A 19250-nucleotide genomic window follows, 5' to 3' on the forward strand; every position below is an offset into this window, starting at 1 on the left:
CCAGGCCTTTTGTAGCTCATCAGTGACTGCCCTCATATTGCAACGATTACTTCCACTGCAGCCATTGGTTTCATTTTCAACTTTATTGTCTGCACAGTAATCTGGTGAAATGCCCCATCTGTTTACTGCAGCACTGACTGATTCTTCCATCCTAAGTGGGTGATCTGCTCGGCCAGGTTGCATTGCGGTTTGAAGGTTAGCTCATTGTGCTAGTTTGCAGAGCTCTATCTCACACTGCAATGACGTCTTGGGTAGTGGATAAGTCTTGGTCAATTACTACACTTACTTCAGTAATTAATAAAAAAAAAATTAATTTTACAGTCATACAAGATTGAAAAAAATACTTTTGGGCAGCAATAATTCAAAGTAATATTTTTAGTTCATGTTTGGCTTTGAATTACAATTAGGAATATGCTCACTGATGGATTGCAAAATAGAATAAATAACTTAGCAGAGTTCACCATAATGAATTGTCAGACTTTCAGATATTATAAAAGTGATTTTTCAATAATTTTTGAATCTCTTATTAATCAAAAATCATTCTTACTCTTCCATATAATTTGCTATGTACCAGTTTATTGGGCAGGCAAGCAAAACCATCCCTTGCCTAATGCCAATACCATCCCCTGTACTTGGAGGTTTAACTGAAAGCTTGAAATCAATCCCAACACAAACTGGAGAAACAGCACCTCATCATCTGATTGGGCACTTTGCAGCCTTCTGGACTGAACATTGAGTTCAACAACTTCAGAGCATGAACTCTCCCCTCTGCCTTTACCCCATTTCCATTTTTTAAAATTTCATTTCATTTCATCTTAGCCTTCTTTCTCACTTCCATTTTTCCTCTTATCCAGTCCATTTCTTCTTCTTGTCACCTCCACTACCGCCTACCTACCCACCCACCCCCCCCCCCCCCCCAACCCCACCCCACCCCCCAACCACCCCACTTCCTCAGGGCAACTGCCATAATCCCCAGGCAGTTCCATAACCATCTGTACCCCTATTCTGCCATTCACACATTCTGATTACTTTATGGACACATTTAGCATCTTCTCAGCTTTCTGTATCCTCATTTACAGTCCCTTTGTCCCATTCCACCCCTCCCCCCGTCCTCGGTATAAATCCCTGCTGGTTCTTTTTGCTCTAAACACTGAAAAAGGGTCATCTAGACTATCTCCGCAGATGATGTCAGACCTGCTGAGATTTTCCAGCATTTTCTGTTTTGTGGTGGAATCAACCTCCTTTTAAACATTTCTTTCTTGTTAAAGGACCTGTCCTCTTTTCAACTTTCTTGATGACATGTTTGAGACTGGGAACTCACAATGTGGAGGATCAACACCTCTACAGAGTTGTAGAATTTCCACAGTGCAAAAGAACCATTTGGTAAATCATGTCTGCACTGACTTTCTGACAGAGCATCCCACCCAGACCCCATCCCATTACCTCACACATTTACTCTGCTAATTCCCCTAACTGATACATCTTGGGATACTTGGGCCAAATTAGTACGGCCAATCAACATAACCAGCACATCTTTGGACTTTGGGGGAGGAAACCAGAGCACCCAAAGGAAACACACGCAGACATGGGGCGAACATGCAAACTCCACACAGTCACCCAAGGCTGGAATCAAACTCCGGTCTGTGGTGCTGTGAGGCAGCAGTGCTAACCATTATGCCAACATATTGCTTAATGTTTTCGTATATACAGTTAATTCTTCTCATTCAAATTATCAAATATCCTTTGGTCAACATTTGCCTAATCAAGATGCTTCCTCCAATAAAATTTGATATTAAATAATTTTGTGTGCGATCTTCTTGAAATGTCATCTTTAATTGTCATCCACCAAAATGCTCTCAAAGAATATTGCTCTATTGTACAAATAGTAATTACTTGTGAATGAAATACATTTTGTAAACCAACTCTTATGGCTTCATCAATTTAATTAAATTAACTAAACTAATCAGGATTAATTTGGGAAAGTAAAAAGGACAATTTATACCTTTCTTCCCAGCACATCTTGTGGCTCAGCATAATGAGCAGTGAGGACAGTACATTTATTATGAGCAGCAGATCCCGTTATGAAAATATCATCTTTTGTAAGTCTTGCCAATACTAACTCATCATCATTCCAATTGAGGACAAGTAACCATAGTGAAATAGATAAAGCTTAATGACATTCAAAATATTTGAATGGCAGGTTCCTTTAAGTTCACTATATATAAATATATGTGCAGTTTTGTTGTCCTTGTAATTAAAATAAACAATAGATAATATTTTTGATTAAATGTCAACTGCTGCTTCTGAGGTTGGTCAAATTTGCCCACAATACACCTCAAAAACTGTGTCCCTTCAGTAATAGCTCTACTGAAATTTACAGTTATCCAAAATATGTTAAGAAACTCTATACCTCTATAAAGAACAAGGTTATAGAGTTAGGAACAAAGCAGAAAATATTAGCAGATTCCATGCATTCAGCAATCAAACACGAGATGCCCATCACCTGAATAAAAAAATCTGACAAGGTTCATCATGAAAATAACTTTTGCTGGTGTGGGAAGTGAAGAGGTGGCTGTAGGTAACCACTTCCACTTACTCCACTATACATCCCAGTTACAGTACACACAGACTTTATGACACTTGATCTGCAAACTCCTACAGCAACGGTGATATTTTACTAAGCATTTGAAACAGACAACAGTGATGAACGCTTGTTTTGTAGTCTGGAGAAGGGTATAAAATAGGGTTCCCCAAGGGGCAGTACTAGAATCACTGCTTTTCATGATATCTATTAATAACCTAGACTTAGGGATATAGGGCATAATTTCAAAATTTTCAGATGGCATAAAGCTCAGAAATATTGTTAGCTGCGAGGGGGATAATGATAGACACCATGAGGAGATGGGTTGTCACAGGGTTAAATTTAATGGAGAGGAGTACAAAATGATACATTTTTGTAGTTAGAACAGGAAAAGTAATTTTGAATAAAGGATAAAATTCTAAAGATTATGTAGGAACAGATAAACCAGGTGTATATATGCACAAATTAGTGAAGATGGCAGGGCAAGTTGAAAGTGGTTAAAAAGGCATACTGGAGGCTTTATGAACATAGGAATAGAGTGAAAGGTAAAGTTGTCATAGTCCCAAATAACTAGGTGGAGAGTTGACCTGAGGATTAGCACACTTCAGAAGGAATAACCTTCATGAACAAGGCTCAGCCAGTAGAGGAATTGAACCCACACACTTGGTATTGCTGTGCATTACTAACCAGCTGTACAGTCAACTGAGCTAAACCCACCCCAAGGAAATGAGCACAGAAACAATGAACATGAGTTTTGCCTCAACTAGAAAATTTTGGACACCACACTTTAGGAAGGATGTGATGTATTTAAATAGGAGGCAGAAAAGATTTTTGAAAATGTTTCCAGGGAGAAGATTCTGCAGTAATGTGGAAAGATTGGAGAAGCTTTGATTGTCTCCGGGGAGAACAGAAAGTCTGAAGAAAGTGTTCAAAATTGTGATGAGTCTATACAGAGTATTTAAATAGAAACTGTTTGCATGGGGAGAGAATCAGAGGACAACAATTTAAGATGACTGACAAAAGCACCCAATGATAATATGAGAAAAACACTTTTACACTGAATGGTTAGGACCCAGATTGCATTGCTTGAGAGTGTGGTGGAAGCAGATTCAATTGTAAGCAACCAAAGAGAATATTTGCAGAGCAACAGGGACAGAGTAGGAAAGTGCAACTGGCAGAGCTATTGTTGTAAAGGACCAGCAAGCACATGATGGGTTGAATTGCCTCCTGTGCTGCAGCTGTTTTATGGCTGATATTGAGAATCACATGAGTCATCACTACGTGAGTCAAGAGGTTCATGCTTCATAGGTTTTTCGAGAATGTTGCTTCAAATGAAGATTACATAAATCAGGAGTTGCAGCACCACTGGAATAGATAGAAACAGCCCTTTTAAAGACTTGTCTCCATTAAACCTTTTGTTAATTCACAGTAAATGCTTACTTTATAAGTTTAGAAGCATGAATAGTTATCACATTTCCAGATAAACCTAAAACACTCAAGTGTGATCAAAACCCTTTTGTCCCAAAAAGATGGACTACTAAGATTTACTGGCTACAACATTTGCAAGTAACGTGTTAAAGAAGTTTTAAAAGTTTTAGATATTTTCCAGAGTTTGCCGAATTTAGTGAAAGATGAAAATGCACATTTCTCCTCTCCCCTTTTTGTTTCTAAACCCAGCTGCCTCAAGATTTCTCTTTTCAATTTAGTTTGTTTTAGAAAAAGTGAATGTAAAAAAAAACTATGCCACAAGTGATTTAATTCTCCAGAGCAGGCTTGAGGCATACTATTACTCCTATTTCTTATGTTCTCAGATTTCACATTCTGAATTAATGCAGTAGTGTCTACTGAAAATTTTAGAAAGTGGAACTATAGAAGATCTTAAAGACAGAGATAACCTCTGTGTTATCATGCCAAATGGTTAAAATAAATCACTTTCTTTGCTGCTTTTCAGAAAAACAACTTGCCTTCCAGTAGATAGTGTTTTCTTCTGAGGGCAAGGATCCTATTGTTTTGAGAAAATATTATTTAGCTTTCCATTCAACAGTATTTTGAATAGATTAAATCAACCATGGTACCACTGCATGTGACACTGAGTTACTTGCAGCTAATCAGCAAACATTTAGTTCCCCCATAAGCAATTTAAGATGATCTGCTGCAAAACACTCATTTGTTAGTACAATTTGTCTATTAAGAGTTTTAACTAAATTCTGAGACCAAAGTCGATACAGCTTCACTGCTCTTGATAACACACAGCAGGTCTGTCGTGGCAAACTGGCATGTTGTACTGCTTTTTAAAGCTAACATTCACTTGTCTTTTCATGCAGAATAAACTGGTCAAGCTCTGTTGCCATTTCATTGTCGTCCATTCCTTCGCAATTCTTTATGTCCTCAGTTTCACTGTGCATTGATTCATTATCATGGTGCCTTTCCACACTATGTCTGATGCCATAAGCAAAGTAGATTGCGAATCCTTTTAACAGAAAAATATATTAAATGGACCAGGGAATGTGAAAGCACAGTTATTGTTTAACAGTGTTACTTTGCAATATAAAATTAAGAAGATTAAAGTATTTTTTGAAGTTTTCTTAATGAAAGTCAAAATTCAGTAAAACCGATAAATATTCTGCATTGTCTGCTGCTAAAAAGTGCTGGACTTTGATAGGGAAAAGAATATTGAAAATATTTTCAGGTAAGGTCAGTCACCCCTTCCATCCTTTAGCCAGGTTTAGTAGATATTCCCGAAGTATTAAGAGATTCATGTGAATAAATATTCTACAGGGAAGCTTAGAAAGAAAACAACACAGTCTCTGCAAGACTGAAAAACTGCTTTGGTTACCTAACTTCTTACTGAACCTCTCCAGTCTGTTAAAGTCTTAGAATCTCATCTCAGTTCATGTGCATTGTCTTGTGACTGCATTTATTTTAATAAATTATGCAGTTACCAGCTATAACTAGCAGATAGCATCATTGCTTGTAATTCACACCAGTCAACTGAAGTGCACATTTCTTGGATTTTTTGCTTTGGCAAGGCAGCCAACTTCTGCTTATTGTACTTGGTAAGGCAGATTATGGTCACTATCTCTTACTAGGCTATGATGACTTTGTTTCTTTGTATTTGCTCTCTCACTTTGCTGAAATTGTCCCCGTAGCTGTTCTTTTTACTTCTCTGTCAGTCCTCTTCTGCACCTGTCTATTTTCCTTTCTTCTTTCCCTTTGAGTGGGAGTTTGGGTGTGGTGCCAGTGAAAGGAGCCACCAATGGTCGCAGAGTCTGGGAGGGAAAATGTGGCCCTCGTGTCTCTTATTACATCTCCTAGACTCTATCACCTTCTGACTAATTATTCCTATTCTATTCAACCCTTACTCAAGTTTTTGAGTGTCCAGATCACCAACAACCCATCCTGGTTCCCCCCATGCCGACACTTCAGTTAAGAAAACCCACTAATGCCTCTACTTTCTCAGAAAATTAAGGAAATTTGGCATGTCCGCTATGACTCTCACCAACCTTTACAGATGCACCATAGAAAGTATTATTTCTGGTTGTATCACAGCTTGGTATGGCTGCACTCTATTCAAGTTCGCAAGAAACTACGAAGGGTTGTGAACAAAGCCCAGTCCATCACACAAACCAGCTTCCCACCCACAAAATTAATTTTCTTCCTGCTTACCTGTCCACCTCATTGTTACCAGATTCCCTGTTGCTTTCAAAATTTGATTTTTGTTAGCAAAAAAGTGAGAATGTGGATTATTAATTTTGGGTGGAATTCTCTGATCTTGTCCGTGCCTGCTGCCCTGCAAGTGAGAATGGAGAATTTGTATTCCAGCCAAAACTCCATTTACTCTCAGTGGCACCAGAGAATCCCAGCCATGAATTAGGACCAAAGTTTTCAGTGCTTATATCTGTTGGTTGTTAGTTGTATTCAGGTGGTGGGTATTAATTGCAGACTGTGTGCTTATACATATAGGAGCAGATTGAAAGAGGAGTTGAGCTTTTGGTTGGAGATGCACAATATGCAATATGCATCTAAATAAAAGCTTGTAAATGTACCTAGTCTAGGCTCCACTGTATCAATTTTCACTGCCTGTATATCCAATTTCTAACATGGTAGTTGTCTAAATGTGATGGTCAGAAGCTATGTTTTTTTTCCAGATATAAAACTGATGGCCATTTCCAGGTTTTATTTAATTCAGCAGATGTTTAAGCATCAAGAAAAGTTTGGGCTTTCAGCTCACAAGTGTCTTGACTTGTGTAAGGTACTGGAAGATGCTGCAGGGCATTTAAAGTGTATTTTTGCATCAGTCATTCATGAAAGGAGAGCTAAGTGAAATGGAAACTAAGAGCAAGCTAATAAATAAAGAGGTTGGTAATTAGGTACTGGTTATTGCCCACTAGCTTATCCAAGTGATCATTGTTCATGACTGACCTTTGACATGTACTTGCTGATTATCGGTTTGCGGTGAACGTTGCCATTGATCCTGAACGGTCTTTGACTGGCTCATCCAGTGGCAAAATGACCCATCAGGAATTTTAGAGGTGTAAAGCCCAACATGAGACTGGGAATTTCAAATACTATTGGTAGGGTTTTCTAGTCGCACTTGTCCCAAAACTGGAAAATGTCACCCAAGGTCAATGGACCTTTGCATTGGCCATCCCCCAACTGCTACAAATCCCCTGGCAGGCAGGGCAGGAAAACTCCCGCCTTTAAGTGCTTAAGAAAATTATATCATTGGTGCTTACCAACAGCCATCCAAACAGAAAAACGAATCCAGGTACCCCCGCTCAACTGTATCATCAAGTAGATATTGACAAAGATGCTGACAATAGGCAGGAATGGTAAAAGTGGCACCTAAAATATATTAACAAAATTAACGTCAACCTTATATAGAAGATATGTGCTGTAATGATAATATCACTTAACTAGAAATCCTGTGGCCCAGGCCAATATAATTTAAATTCAATTAATAAATCTGGAATATAAAGCTCGTCTCAGCTATCACTGATTGCTGTAAAAATCCATTTAGTTCAATAATATCTTTTAGGGAAGGAAATCTGTCATCCTTATCTAATTTGGCCTACTTATAACTTCAGACCCATAGCAATGTACATTAATTTACTCTTAGCTGCCTTCTGAAGTGGCTCTGAGGAAGCAACTCAGTTCAAGAACAATAAATGCCAGCCTTTTTAGTGACAGATCCCCTGAAAAAAATAAAGAAATACAGCAATTCACATAACATCTGCAGTAATGTTGTTGATATACTTGTGTGCATGGTACAGTAATAAAGTACACACAATATCTGAAATATAACTGCAGCCTTAACAAGATGATGATGAAAAGTCAAACAACAGAACCTAGAGATTCAATCCAAAAATTTCTTTAGTTCAGCTAATTTCAGCACACAATGGTTAGGGAATGACATCCTGCATTTTCCTTTTTAACAAGGGCAAACAAACTAATACTTCAGGTTCCTGTTGTTGTTTATTATCAGTAACAACTACTCAAAAGTACATGTGTGGATGTATGGTCAGGACGAAATCGCTGGCTGTCAATACCAAAAATGATCTAAAGACATGTAGGTCCTAAAAATATGTCCAGTGGAGTGGAATTTCTCCTCCCCCCCAGACCAACATGTTGTATATTCAATTTTGTTCCTAGTTTGAACAAGGTCACTTTAAGAGTCAAATCACATGACATATTAATGATGTAACTGGCTGTTTGCATGGTCAAAGGGGCAGTCTATCCTAACAGTTTGTAAACACCTTTCTAATAAAACTCTTGTCCCTTCGTGATCTGTGTGTCTATCTTATAAAAATACCACACAACACTTCATCCTGCCAGATTACCTGGATACAGAATAGCGTTACCTAAATCATCACAACATGCTTGTGCTTCTTTGTGCCCACAAACCAGTGCAAGAGGAAGTTGAAGAGCTATATGACTAACTGATGATGCAGCTGATGAACTGTTACCAGAGGGTATGCCAAAGTAGCTCATTAGTACCCTTGTAAAGAGCTGACAAAAATTGTTAAGAGTCAATGCTGAGATTCTGCAAGCCATGACTCCAGCCTGGACTTCTGCTGCTGCAATAACAAGATATTCTTTATTCCTCCTGCCAGATTGTCAGGCAGAAAGGAGACAGGAATTCTCACTGGTCCACCTCACAATGTTGGGGGCAGATGGAATTTCCATCTGTCCATTAGAAAGTTCCTCCTGATGTAGTTCTGATGCTGGGCCACATTTCTCAGTCTGGTCTGATTTTCCTCACTCACCATTGCACCAAAAGAAGGGACAATCCTTGGTTTTATTTCATTTAGCTAATCTCAGCAGGTGTCTAGATCCCTCACAAGTGGCCATTTGTATAACATATCAAAACGTGCTGCCGGGCACTTAAACTGTTCTGTTGGATCAGTCAGTCATCCAGGAGAACCACGGGTTCTTTCCTTAACCAGTTAAAGTCTACTGTTGAAAATTGAATTTCTGTTCATTCAGCTTCATTTAATGGTATTCCCAATGCCCATTACATAAAATGTACAAGTTAAGTGGTCTGACACTTTTGTTCTGTAAACTTGTTACATCTAGCCATGTCTATTTAAATACATTTCTGATCAGCTTCTCACATTCCGTTCTCTGTAAACACAGGTGATCCAAAATTCTGTTGCTCCTGTCCTAACTCGCACCAAACTCCATATCTGTCTGTGTAGAGTTTGTACATTCTCCTCGTGTCTGCGTGGATTTCCTCCAGGTGCTGTGGTTTCCTCCCACAGTCCAAAGATGTGTGGGTTAGGTTGATAGGGCATGCTAAAAAAATTGCCCCTTAGTGTCCTGGAATGCTTAGATTAGAGGGATTAGCAGGTAAAATATGTAGGGATAAGGGGGTAGGGCCTGGGTGGGATTGTCGCCGGTGCAGACTCGATGGGTCGAAGGGCCTCTTTTTGCACTGTAGGGTTCTAAGGTTCTATGGTTCTAAGTTTTGTTCGTCTTCACCTGTTCTTGCTGACCGATATTGGCTCATAGTAAAGCAAGTCCTCAATTTAAAAATAGCATTCTTGTTTTCAAATCTTTCCATAACCCTACTCTTCCTTATTTCTGTAAACTTCTCTGAATCTCCAAGGTTATCTGCACTTCTAATTCTGGCCTCTTGAAGAACTTGGGGGGGATATTCCGTCCATACTCGCCTCCGGACTGGAAAATTCAGTCAACGGACCTTTGCATGGTCTCTGTCCGTCCACTCTGATTCCCACGGCGAGCGGGGCAGGAAAATTCTGCCCCTGACTTTAATTGGTCAACCCTGATGAACATGCCTGCAGCTACAGAAGAGCTCTGGGGTGGAATTTTACACCCTCACTTGAGTGAGACCAGAATTTCCTGCCAAGGTCAACGGACATTTCCGTTGTCTGTCCCTCGTCCGCTCTGATTCTGTGGAAGGCAAAGCAGTAGAATTCCGGTGCTGTAATTTTGTTATGTTAAAGCCATTTTATTTATGAATTACTGTTGTAAAGAAGGTTTTCCTGAAATCCCTACTAAATTTATTAGTGACTATCTTATATTTATGCCATCTAGTTTTGTACTCCCCTACAAATGGAAACTTTGGGGCTGGACTTTGACCTTAGAGGTGGGTGACATTGATAACAAAGCTTGGCTCAGAGCCAAGAATTCATTAGTTTGTTGAAACTCTTGCGTACAAGGGAAAACACTGCTTGACTGACAACTATTTTTCTTAGTTTGTCAAAGGTCCATGTTTATTTACACAAGATAAAGAGGTGTTTCTGTTATTATAGTTTCTGCTAATGATATCTTAAAGATCTGGTTCATTGACATTTTTATAGAGTTATATAAAAATGTTATAGTAATAACAGCACTTTTTAAAGGATGTTATGAATGGCTGCTTCTACACATGTCATTATTAATATTGGGTTCATTGGTTCTGTACAGAATGTCTACAGGGTGAATTTTGTTCTTCTTCCCTACTTAGACTCGCATTATAAAAGGATCTTCTTAACAAACTGCACCACCTCACACCTATTGTGCTAACCATTTGATGCTTCTATCAATTTGTAAAGCTAGGAAGAAAATACAAACATAAACTGACAGGAAAATTATCATGGATAAAATTATTCTGTCAGTGTGATACAGGCATGATTACAGCAGTACATATCAACAGCATCCATTGTTCTTTTTCTGTTTTCTGTCAATCTGTTAAGATTGAGTCTTAAACTCAATTACCAGATGTGGATATCATCGGCAAGGTCAGCATCTATTGCTCATCGTTAAGTTGGTATACCTTCTGGTTGTGCTGTGGCCCATTCAAATTTAAGTTGCTATAATTGGATCTGAACACAAGGGGCATGATATTGCCAGCTGGCATGTGGCAAAAAATCAGACTTGCAACTGGTTTCTCACATTTCACAACCTTGCCGGCTCCATTTTGGGCACGAGGCTGATTTCAATATTAATGACATGATTAACATGTCATTATCGAGCCCTGGCCACTATCATCTGGGCTCACTTACTTTAGCCCCTTGCAGGTTGAGGCCCTCACTGAGAATCACGCATGGTCCTCACCAGTGGAAACCAGGCGTGATGGCCTTGATAGTGGGACCAAAGGTCATTAATGCCCCATGGGTGGTTGGGGGCAGGGTCAGACAGTGCCAGCCTGGCATTTTGGCAGTGCCAGGAGGGACGGCAGGTGGGGAGGGGAATTGGTGGAGTGGAGCCTGAAGTGGGAGGTCTGTAGGAGGGGAGGGAACTCTGCAGGGGGCAGAGTATGGGGGCAGCAATTGGCTGGGGCGGCAATCGGCCAGGGGGGTGATCGGCTGGGTTGGGGGTTGGAGGGAGAGGAGGTGAAGACAGATCTCCCAGTATTCTGTGTACACACAGTAAATGCCTGTGCATGGTGCCCCTAGAGCTCAGCAGCCAGCTTCTCAGGCAAACTGAGGCTCCAACCACCCTACTGGCAAGATTCACATTTTGGCTTCCTCTTGCACAGAATGCCGTAAATTCTCATTACATACCTTGCTGAGAAAACCGATGAATAAATCTACCATTTTCTCGCCCACTCGACAGCTAGACAAGTTACTATGTATCACAGTAACATAACCTCTATGCTATTGTACCCAATATCAATTATGTATTATCCAGTTACCCTTTCGGAATATCCCACAAAATCAGTTAACCCTTAGTTGAATTCAGTAACAGAAAGTCTGGAATAGAGTGCCAATGAATTACCATGAAAGCCACTTTGATATGACTCTGAGGTTGTTTGTAGATGATGAATATAGAGACTCCAAGCATGACCAGTAGTACAACAAGAATCGCTATGCTCCAGGGCACCGCAGAAAGAATTGCTTCACTGCCATAAGTAATCAGCACACTCAATACACAAATGATAACGGCTGAAAGAAAAATTAAATAAATTAGAGTAATCATTTTAAATAATAAATTATATTTACATGCAAGCATTTAAAAGGTAGGTTTTGGGTCACTTTGCCTGTCAGTGATACACATTAGAAAGTGCAAACATATATTCCATCAAGCTTAACTTTAAAAAACTGTTTTGTTGAAATTATCTTTTCAAATCTAGACACAGTATGATCAGCGCTACTTGTGGGCCGAAGGGCCTGTTTGTGCTGTAGTGTTCTATATGTTCTACGTTCTATTTCACAGAGAATCACAGATTCACACTGTGCAGAAGAGGCCCTTCGGCCCATCAAATCTATGTGAGAAAAATAATTGACAATCTGGAGTGCACTCTCTGGGAGGGTGGTGGAGGCTGGTTGCCTCACATTCTTTAAAGAGTATCTGAATGAGCACTTGGCATGCCATAACATTCAAGGCTATGGGCCAAGCACTGATAAATGGGGTTAGATAAATAGGTCAGATGTTTCTCATGTAGACTTGATGGGTCGAAGGGCCTCTTCTGCACAGTGTGAATCTGTGATTCTCTGTGAAATAAATACTGCGTCTAGATTTGAAACGATAATTTCAACAGAACAGTTTTTATCACTTAATCAGATCCAACTCTCAGTAACTACCGTGCATGCTGGTTTTGGTGAAATGTTTCTTTTGAACTCAAATGTAAGTAGCTGTCAAAACTACTGCTGCAGTTATACGGTTACAGTCCTCCATACTGAATGATTCAACAATTTTTTACCTGCTCAGGAAAATAAGTACAGAAGACCACCAAGCTCATCTTTCCAGAGGGTCTGATTCCATCTTTCTGTTTAGATTACCTGGCAGATATTAATTATTTTGTAAAGAAGTGCTACCAGGCATCAATACTGAATTTGCCTTTTGACTGCTCATATCTGGGTCTCCTTGCCCTGTAGTTCTCGCTTGGCATGAAAAGCCCTCCAGCTTAATCTTTCCTAATCCATTTAGTATCATTCAACTCGACAATCACCCCGTCTCTTTTATTTCTTTTCAAGACTTTATAGCATTCCCTCATGACCCAGTTCTCTGATGCCAGATAACAAGAAAATCAGCTTTATGGTTCCTCTCTCCACCACTGCCAGGTAATGTGATGTTTCCCTTGTGACTTGGTAACCAGAACCAAAGAGAGTACAAAGAATATTGAAGGTATAAGGCCTGATAGTCTTAGAGTTCTAAGTTTTAATCACACAACCTCCAACATTGGTGCCCAGAATGTGTGATTTTCAGGACATGACTAATTCAAAGCAATTTAGTGGATTCAGGTCATTAGTGGTTAACATAAACGTTCAGCACAATTTTGGCTTTGTTACTGGCAGTGAACCCAATGAGGTAAAGTTTTAAAGATTAGAATCCAAATTTAAAGGAAAGGGCCCCAGTTACAGTAAAATGGCTGCATATTCTGGAAGAAATAATTTCAGCCTTTATATTCACAATTAATTTGAAACAAACACCAGCTTTTGGTTAGGTTATGTTCAGGATAGGGAGGAATGAAAAAAAAAACGTCAAGTAGATGTGAATGCTGATTCGAAGGATAAATAGATAAATAGTAAATACTCATATCCATGAATTCAAACTAAAATAGCCAGGGGTGAAGTTGAAAAAATACACCTTCCACCTTCCACAATGCAGAGCAGTGAATAAAATGCCAAATGATATATAACAATATAGTAAAAATAAATCAGAGAAAGTTGGGATCAAACTGTAGCTCAAATTCCCAGGGCAGAAAAGGAAGGATGTTGCATTTATGCTGGGGAGAGGTGGACCAGGATTGAATATGGGCTGAATCTCATTCAAACATGGTTCAGACCCTTAACTTCCTGTCTGGTAGTGTGAATGGATTTTCTGCCTGTGTTTCCTACAGAAGAAAATGGATTCTTGGGCTTCTTTGGGAAATTTCTTCCTACACATGTTGAAATGCCTCTGTACAACCCATGCCAGATGACACATTTTACGAGTATTGTGAGGCCTTCTAAAAGTTCCAAACATTCACTGGAGTAAGGTAAATCTGCCCTAGGTGGAGCAATCAGTTTTGCTAATTTAAATGGTTCTAAAGGGATCTGGAGAGCTTCAGCAAAAATAAAATCATTTATTTGGGCCTCCAGAGAGCTCCATTCTGCCTTAAAAGGGCAGACTGAAGGACTGGGGTGTTAGCTGCTTATGCGGACTTGTAGGTGCCTCTAGCCCAATCAGTTATACAAATAACTCCCTCATCAAAATTTGCTTTGGAACAGATGACTGTTTTTTCACCGTGACCATTTTTACTAGCATCTCTCTAGCATTTGTGTGGGCCTTCAGTATATGTAAATACAAAGGTGTATAATCTTCATCATTTCCCAGGAATGATACATATTTGGTTGGATGGCCCAAATTTCTCAGGGCACTTTAATGCAACTTACCTGAAGGAGTGATGGAAAACTATTACAATCCCTCACAGATTTTAGTTCTAATTGAATTAGTTCAGGTTAGCAAAGAATTATTGAAATTATAAAACATTTAAAGGCCCAAAGTTCCGTTCTGGACCTGTTAATAGCCAGAGAAGTCAAGAAAATGGGCAGACAACATTTCTGCTGAGTCTCCACCTCCATGGACAAAATGTTAGTATATTCCCACTGTACTTTATATGGTATTTATTTTCCTCTTTCCTCAAAGATGAACAGGCATAAAACTGTAGATATACTTCAGTCTCTCTAGGGTTAATTAACTTTCCCCTTCCAGCACGGTGGCACAGTAATTAGCACTGCTGTCTCATACCACCAGTGCCCTGCGTTCGATTCCCTGCTTGGGTCACTGTCTGTGCGGAGTCTGCACATTCTCCCTGTGTCTGTGTGTGTTTCCTCTGGGTGCTCCGCTTTCCTCCCAGAGTTCAAAAGATGTGCCGGTTGGGTGCATTGGCCATACTAAATTCTCCCTTGGCACACCCGAATAGGCGCCAGAGTGTTCCGAGTAGGGGACTTTCACAGTAATCTCACTACAGTGTTAATGTAAGCCTACTTGTAACACTAATAAATAAACTTAAAACTTAGGGTTTATGATGGAATGTGTACTGGCTCCCAGGTGGCATGGGGTCCACTGAGTCCATCAGACAACACACTTGGTGGTATTTTGTTGTGGAAATACAGGAGACCCTCTCCCCTCCCTACCCCACCTCTACAGTCATAAGAGCATAAGAAATAGGAGCAGGAGTAGGCCATCTAGCCCTTCAAGCCTGCCCTGCCATTCATCAAGATCATGGCTGATCTGAAGTGGATCAGTTCCACTTTCCCACTTTCTCCCCATAACCCTTAATTTCCTTTTCTATCAGAAACCTATCTACCCGTGACTTAAATATATTTAGTGAGGTAGCCTCCACCACTTCAGTGGGCAGAGAATTCCAGAGACTCACCACCCTTTGAGTCACCCCCTAGACATGCAAAGAGAGCCAGTGAGGGGAGAATTAGTGAAAGAGGTATTCCTTGCTCCCTTGCTACCATTTTCCAGGTTCCTGTGTATAAGATGGAATTCCAGTGGAACCAGATTCAATCCTATTTTCCACTCTTTGCATACTGCCTATTGTCCTCAGGGCAAAAGATCATGCCTCAATTTAAGAATCTAGTGCTTTTTTTAAAGCTTGGCTTGATCCAAAACGATTAAAAATCTTTGTAATTTTGACAGGAAAGTGTCACAAAATTAATGCTCCATTTCCTGGTGACCACAGTGCAGAAATTAACATGACTGTTCACACTGTTTTCAAGTCTTACCTATAAGCCCAACACAACTATATACTATTGTTGATGTTTGTTCTGTTGGGATCCTGGAGGGATTCAGCAATGACAAACAGCTGAAGTCTTGATCTTTGAGCATGGTCAAACGGGAATTTGATTCATTTTCATCCAATTCACCATCTTCCTCAGCTGTGAGGTTCTGTCTTTCTGAGGAGCATTTTTCTTTTGCATAGAGTGAATCTGGTTGATACCTAACACATTTAAAAACAAAACTTAATTTAGAAACAGCTTAAGCTTGTTTAAAAGTGATAAATTATGAAAATCCAATGTACAAATATAAGTCTGATTGTGAGCTTTAAGTGGTATCTTCTTCTGACTGTTAATTCCAACCAGATGAGCACAATTAATGACACCACAGGCACCTCTTAGGGATTTCATTAAGGACATTTCTTTATTATCCAACAAGTAGTGAAAGAGAACTGCACCAAATAACAACTGTCTTAGTACAAGTAAGCTCTCTCTGATTCTTAACTCTTCCTTCTGAACTGTTTCAGAAGCTTTTGAAAATTATGCTGACTACAGTTCCATGCTGCAAGAAGCTGCTGGAATCCCAGGACTACCTGCACTGACTAATGTCTGCCACTAGATCGAGCTGGCAAGCTTCAGTTCATCACCAGAGCCAACAGTACAGCTATTAGCGAAGCTGGAGTGGTGTAGCTGAATACAGAACCTTGTAAGAACAGGCAGTAGGAGGCAAGGCTGACAGCGGAAACACTGTGGGTGATGTGTTGTGCACAGACAGCCCACAGAAATGGACATTTTGGCAAATGACTTGAAATTGATACTAGCAACATTAAATAGATATACTGACACTACTGTATTAATGACATTAAAATGAAAAATGTTAAGCGAGTCAACATTAAGTGAGGATTTACTGTACCTGAGGAGTAGTACACATGCTGCGACCAGAGTGTATGCCAGAAGCGTCCCAATAGACATCATGTCAACCAAGGCTTTCAGATCAAACAGAAATGCCATGACAGCTGCCAAACAAAAAATCCACCAGGATGTGAACAGTAGTGTTAGAACAAAAAAAAACCCTGGCTTGGGAAGATACATACAAGTCTAGAAATGACCTGTTGCTGATACTAATGGATGATCAGTTAACATACTCAGGAAACAGCCCTGTCCACTGTTTTATCACAATGCTTTCTTTTTAAATGAGTTAAAGCTTCGGTTAAAAGTGCGTGTACACAAATATCATGCCATCCTGTTAAGTGTTCTTTAGTGTTTTTCAGTACTTCATAAGTTGTATAGTCACCTTAGCTTAACTGCTGTACAATGTTAGAAACAGCTTCAAAGTGTAAGTGGAAATTACAGCTTCATTATGTTTGTTCAAAGATTCTTCTTTAAAGAATTAATGACATGCGAGAATACACAGAACCTGTAATGATTTAGTTCTGCAGTGTGTTTCTTACATGTTTCAATCATGCTGATTATTACAGTCCTGTCGCATGCAATTTGTGAAGCTTCAATTATAGCACACAATATGAGTTTTATTATACCCACCAACTGTGTTGGTAGATTATGTCTTTCTAATGAAAGTATACCACAATAAATTTAATAGGTTAAATAAATAAAATTAGAAATGTTATTGCTGGTGCTGCAATTGATAGGCAAAATGGAATGAAGAGTTTGCTAGTCTTTGGAGGCAACCAATGCCTCAACCAATAGTCAATCATTAAAACACACTGAAACTTAAGAAGGAAAATCCCCAATTATTCTTAAATTTTTTAGTGTGGCCTTTATTCACAGGCAAATTGAAACAGTGATGGAGGTTAAAATGTGGACTGCAGCTAGTGAGAATTCCAAGAAAAAGTGTGATTGAAAAATTCAGATTCAGATTGGAAATGAAACTGGTATTTGGCCATGAAAATAATATAAACTGCTTGATCCTCACCTAATATTTTGAAACAAATGTGTGTTAATTGGGAAGTCAGGAATTTCTAATGTCTGCATTAAGTACAAATTTCTAACTATTTTGTTAACTGACAATACTACAATGTTTTCCTCCTACAAAATTAAAACAAGTACAGAGCACATTAGACTACACACATCACTGCGCACACAATCAGCCAACAGTAACTTTCCCATCCATATCATAAACTCTAGTCCACTAATTTGGTCCACACAACTCTTAATACTGACTCCCATAAAACATAAGAGAGAAACAAAATTAAACCAGATGTTTCAGGTCTCATGTCCAAATCCACTGAAATCAATGTGTCTATTCTCTCCCATCTCAACAACTCTTCATAAAAATGCAACATCTGGACATCTACACATAACCAAGATAAATCTGTGCTGCAGTCAATTCCCTTTCCCTTCCTCACCGAATAATCCCTCCAATAAAATCATAAAAGCTGCATGAAAAAAGTACAAATAGAGAAAAGAGAATGACTACCAAAAGCAGACAGTTGTTCTTTGATTAAACTGTGCTGTAAGATCTGATTATAAAGCTAGGATCCAGGGGGTCAGGATGTTGGTTCTTAGACAGACCTGTGTGAGTCACCTGTGCTAAATCCAAAACACTTGCATACAAAGAAGCAAGCATTTGCATACCTACAGTGAACTTGAAGAAATTGAAATGGTCAAATTTTAAGCAAATGGTAAGAGCTAAATGGCTGACCTAAGGCTATACCTGCTGAGAGTCCATCTTGCTTAGATGCATTGAAAAATTACACTGAAGGAGTCCATCTGGGTGGCACAGTGGTTAGAACTGCTGCCTCACAGTGTCAGGAACCTGAGTTTGATTCTTGGCTTGGGTGACTGTGAAGAGTTTGTACATTCTCACATTCTATGTGGGTTTCCCCTGGGTGCTCTGGTTTTCTCCCACAGTCCAAAGATATGCAGGCTAGGTAGATTGGCCATGCAAAATTGGCCCTTGGTGTCCCAAAATGGGTAGGTTAGGAGGATTAGCAGGGTAAATACATGGGGTTACGGGGATCAAGTGCGAACTTGATGGGTGGAATGGCCTCCTTCTGCACTGTAGGGATTTTATGATCTGGCCCATTTCAGATGAATAGGTGCTTAAAGAGGCTAACATTCAACAGCCTAATCCCTCTTTCCAGTTTAATCTGTAACCTTGTGGATAATGCACTTGCAGTGAGTATCCAAGTAATTTTTAAATCTGCCTTCACAACTTTTCAAGCAGTGAGTTTCAAACTTCTAGGTGAAAATAAAATTTTCTTCAATACCCCTCTAATTCTTCTGCCAATTACTTTAAAACAATGCCCTTGGTTAGTGATCTCTTTGCTAAGGAAATTAGGTCCTTCCTATCCACCCTTTCTAAGCCCCATTACATCACAATTACAGTTCCCTTGCTCCTTTGTTCTAACGAAAATCAGCTTATCCATACCTCCTCCTCATAGCTCAAGTTTTGCAGTTCTGATAACATCCCTCTGTAAATTTACTCTGTATTGTCTCTTGTGTGATCATATCCTTCCTGTATTGTGGCAAATAGAACTGTATGCAACATTCAA

At 39.5% G+C, this 19250-nt stretch overlaps 1 protein-coding gene across 4 annotated transcripts in view; it reads right to left on the minus strand.

Moving 5' to 3' along the window:
- Positions 1-1449: 1449 nt before the first annotated feature.
- Positions 1450-19250, minus strand: part of slc7a2 (solute carrier family 7 member 2) — a 131739-nt gene continuing 113938 nt past the window's right edge. For all 4 annotated transcript variants that reach the window (XM_080186988.1, XM_080186997.1, XM_080186971.1 and 1 more), the window contains 5 exons: positions 16649-16751; positions 15745-15959; positions 11804-11970; positions 7318-7426; positions 1450-5051 (listed from right to left, as the gene is read on the minus strand). In XM_080186988.1, coding sequence (XP_080043114.1) covers positions 4879-5051; positions 7318-7426; positions 11804-11970; positions 15745-15959; positions 16649-16751 — 767 coding nt within the window. In that variant the 3' untranslated portion in view covers positions 1450-4878. The remainder of the gene's footprint in view (positions 5052-7317; positions 7427-11803; positions 11971-15744; positions 15960-16648; positions 16752-19250) is intronic.

Source organism: Carcharhinus amblyrhynchos, chromosome 1, assembly GCF_965287045.1.
Source record: "Carcharhinus amblyrhynchos chromosome 1, sCarAmb.v2.hapA, whole genome shotgun sequence".
In the NCBI taxonomy this organism is placed as follows: Eukaryota; Metazoa; Chordata; class Chondrichthyes; order Carcharhiniformes; family Carcharhinidae; genus Carcharhinus; species Carcharhinus amblyrhynchos.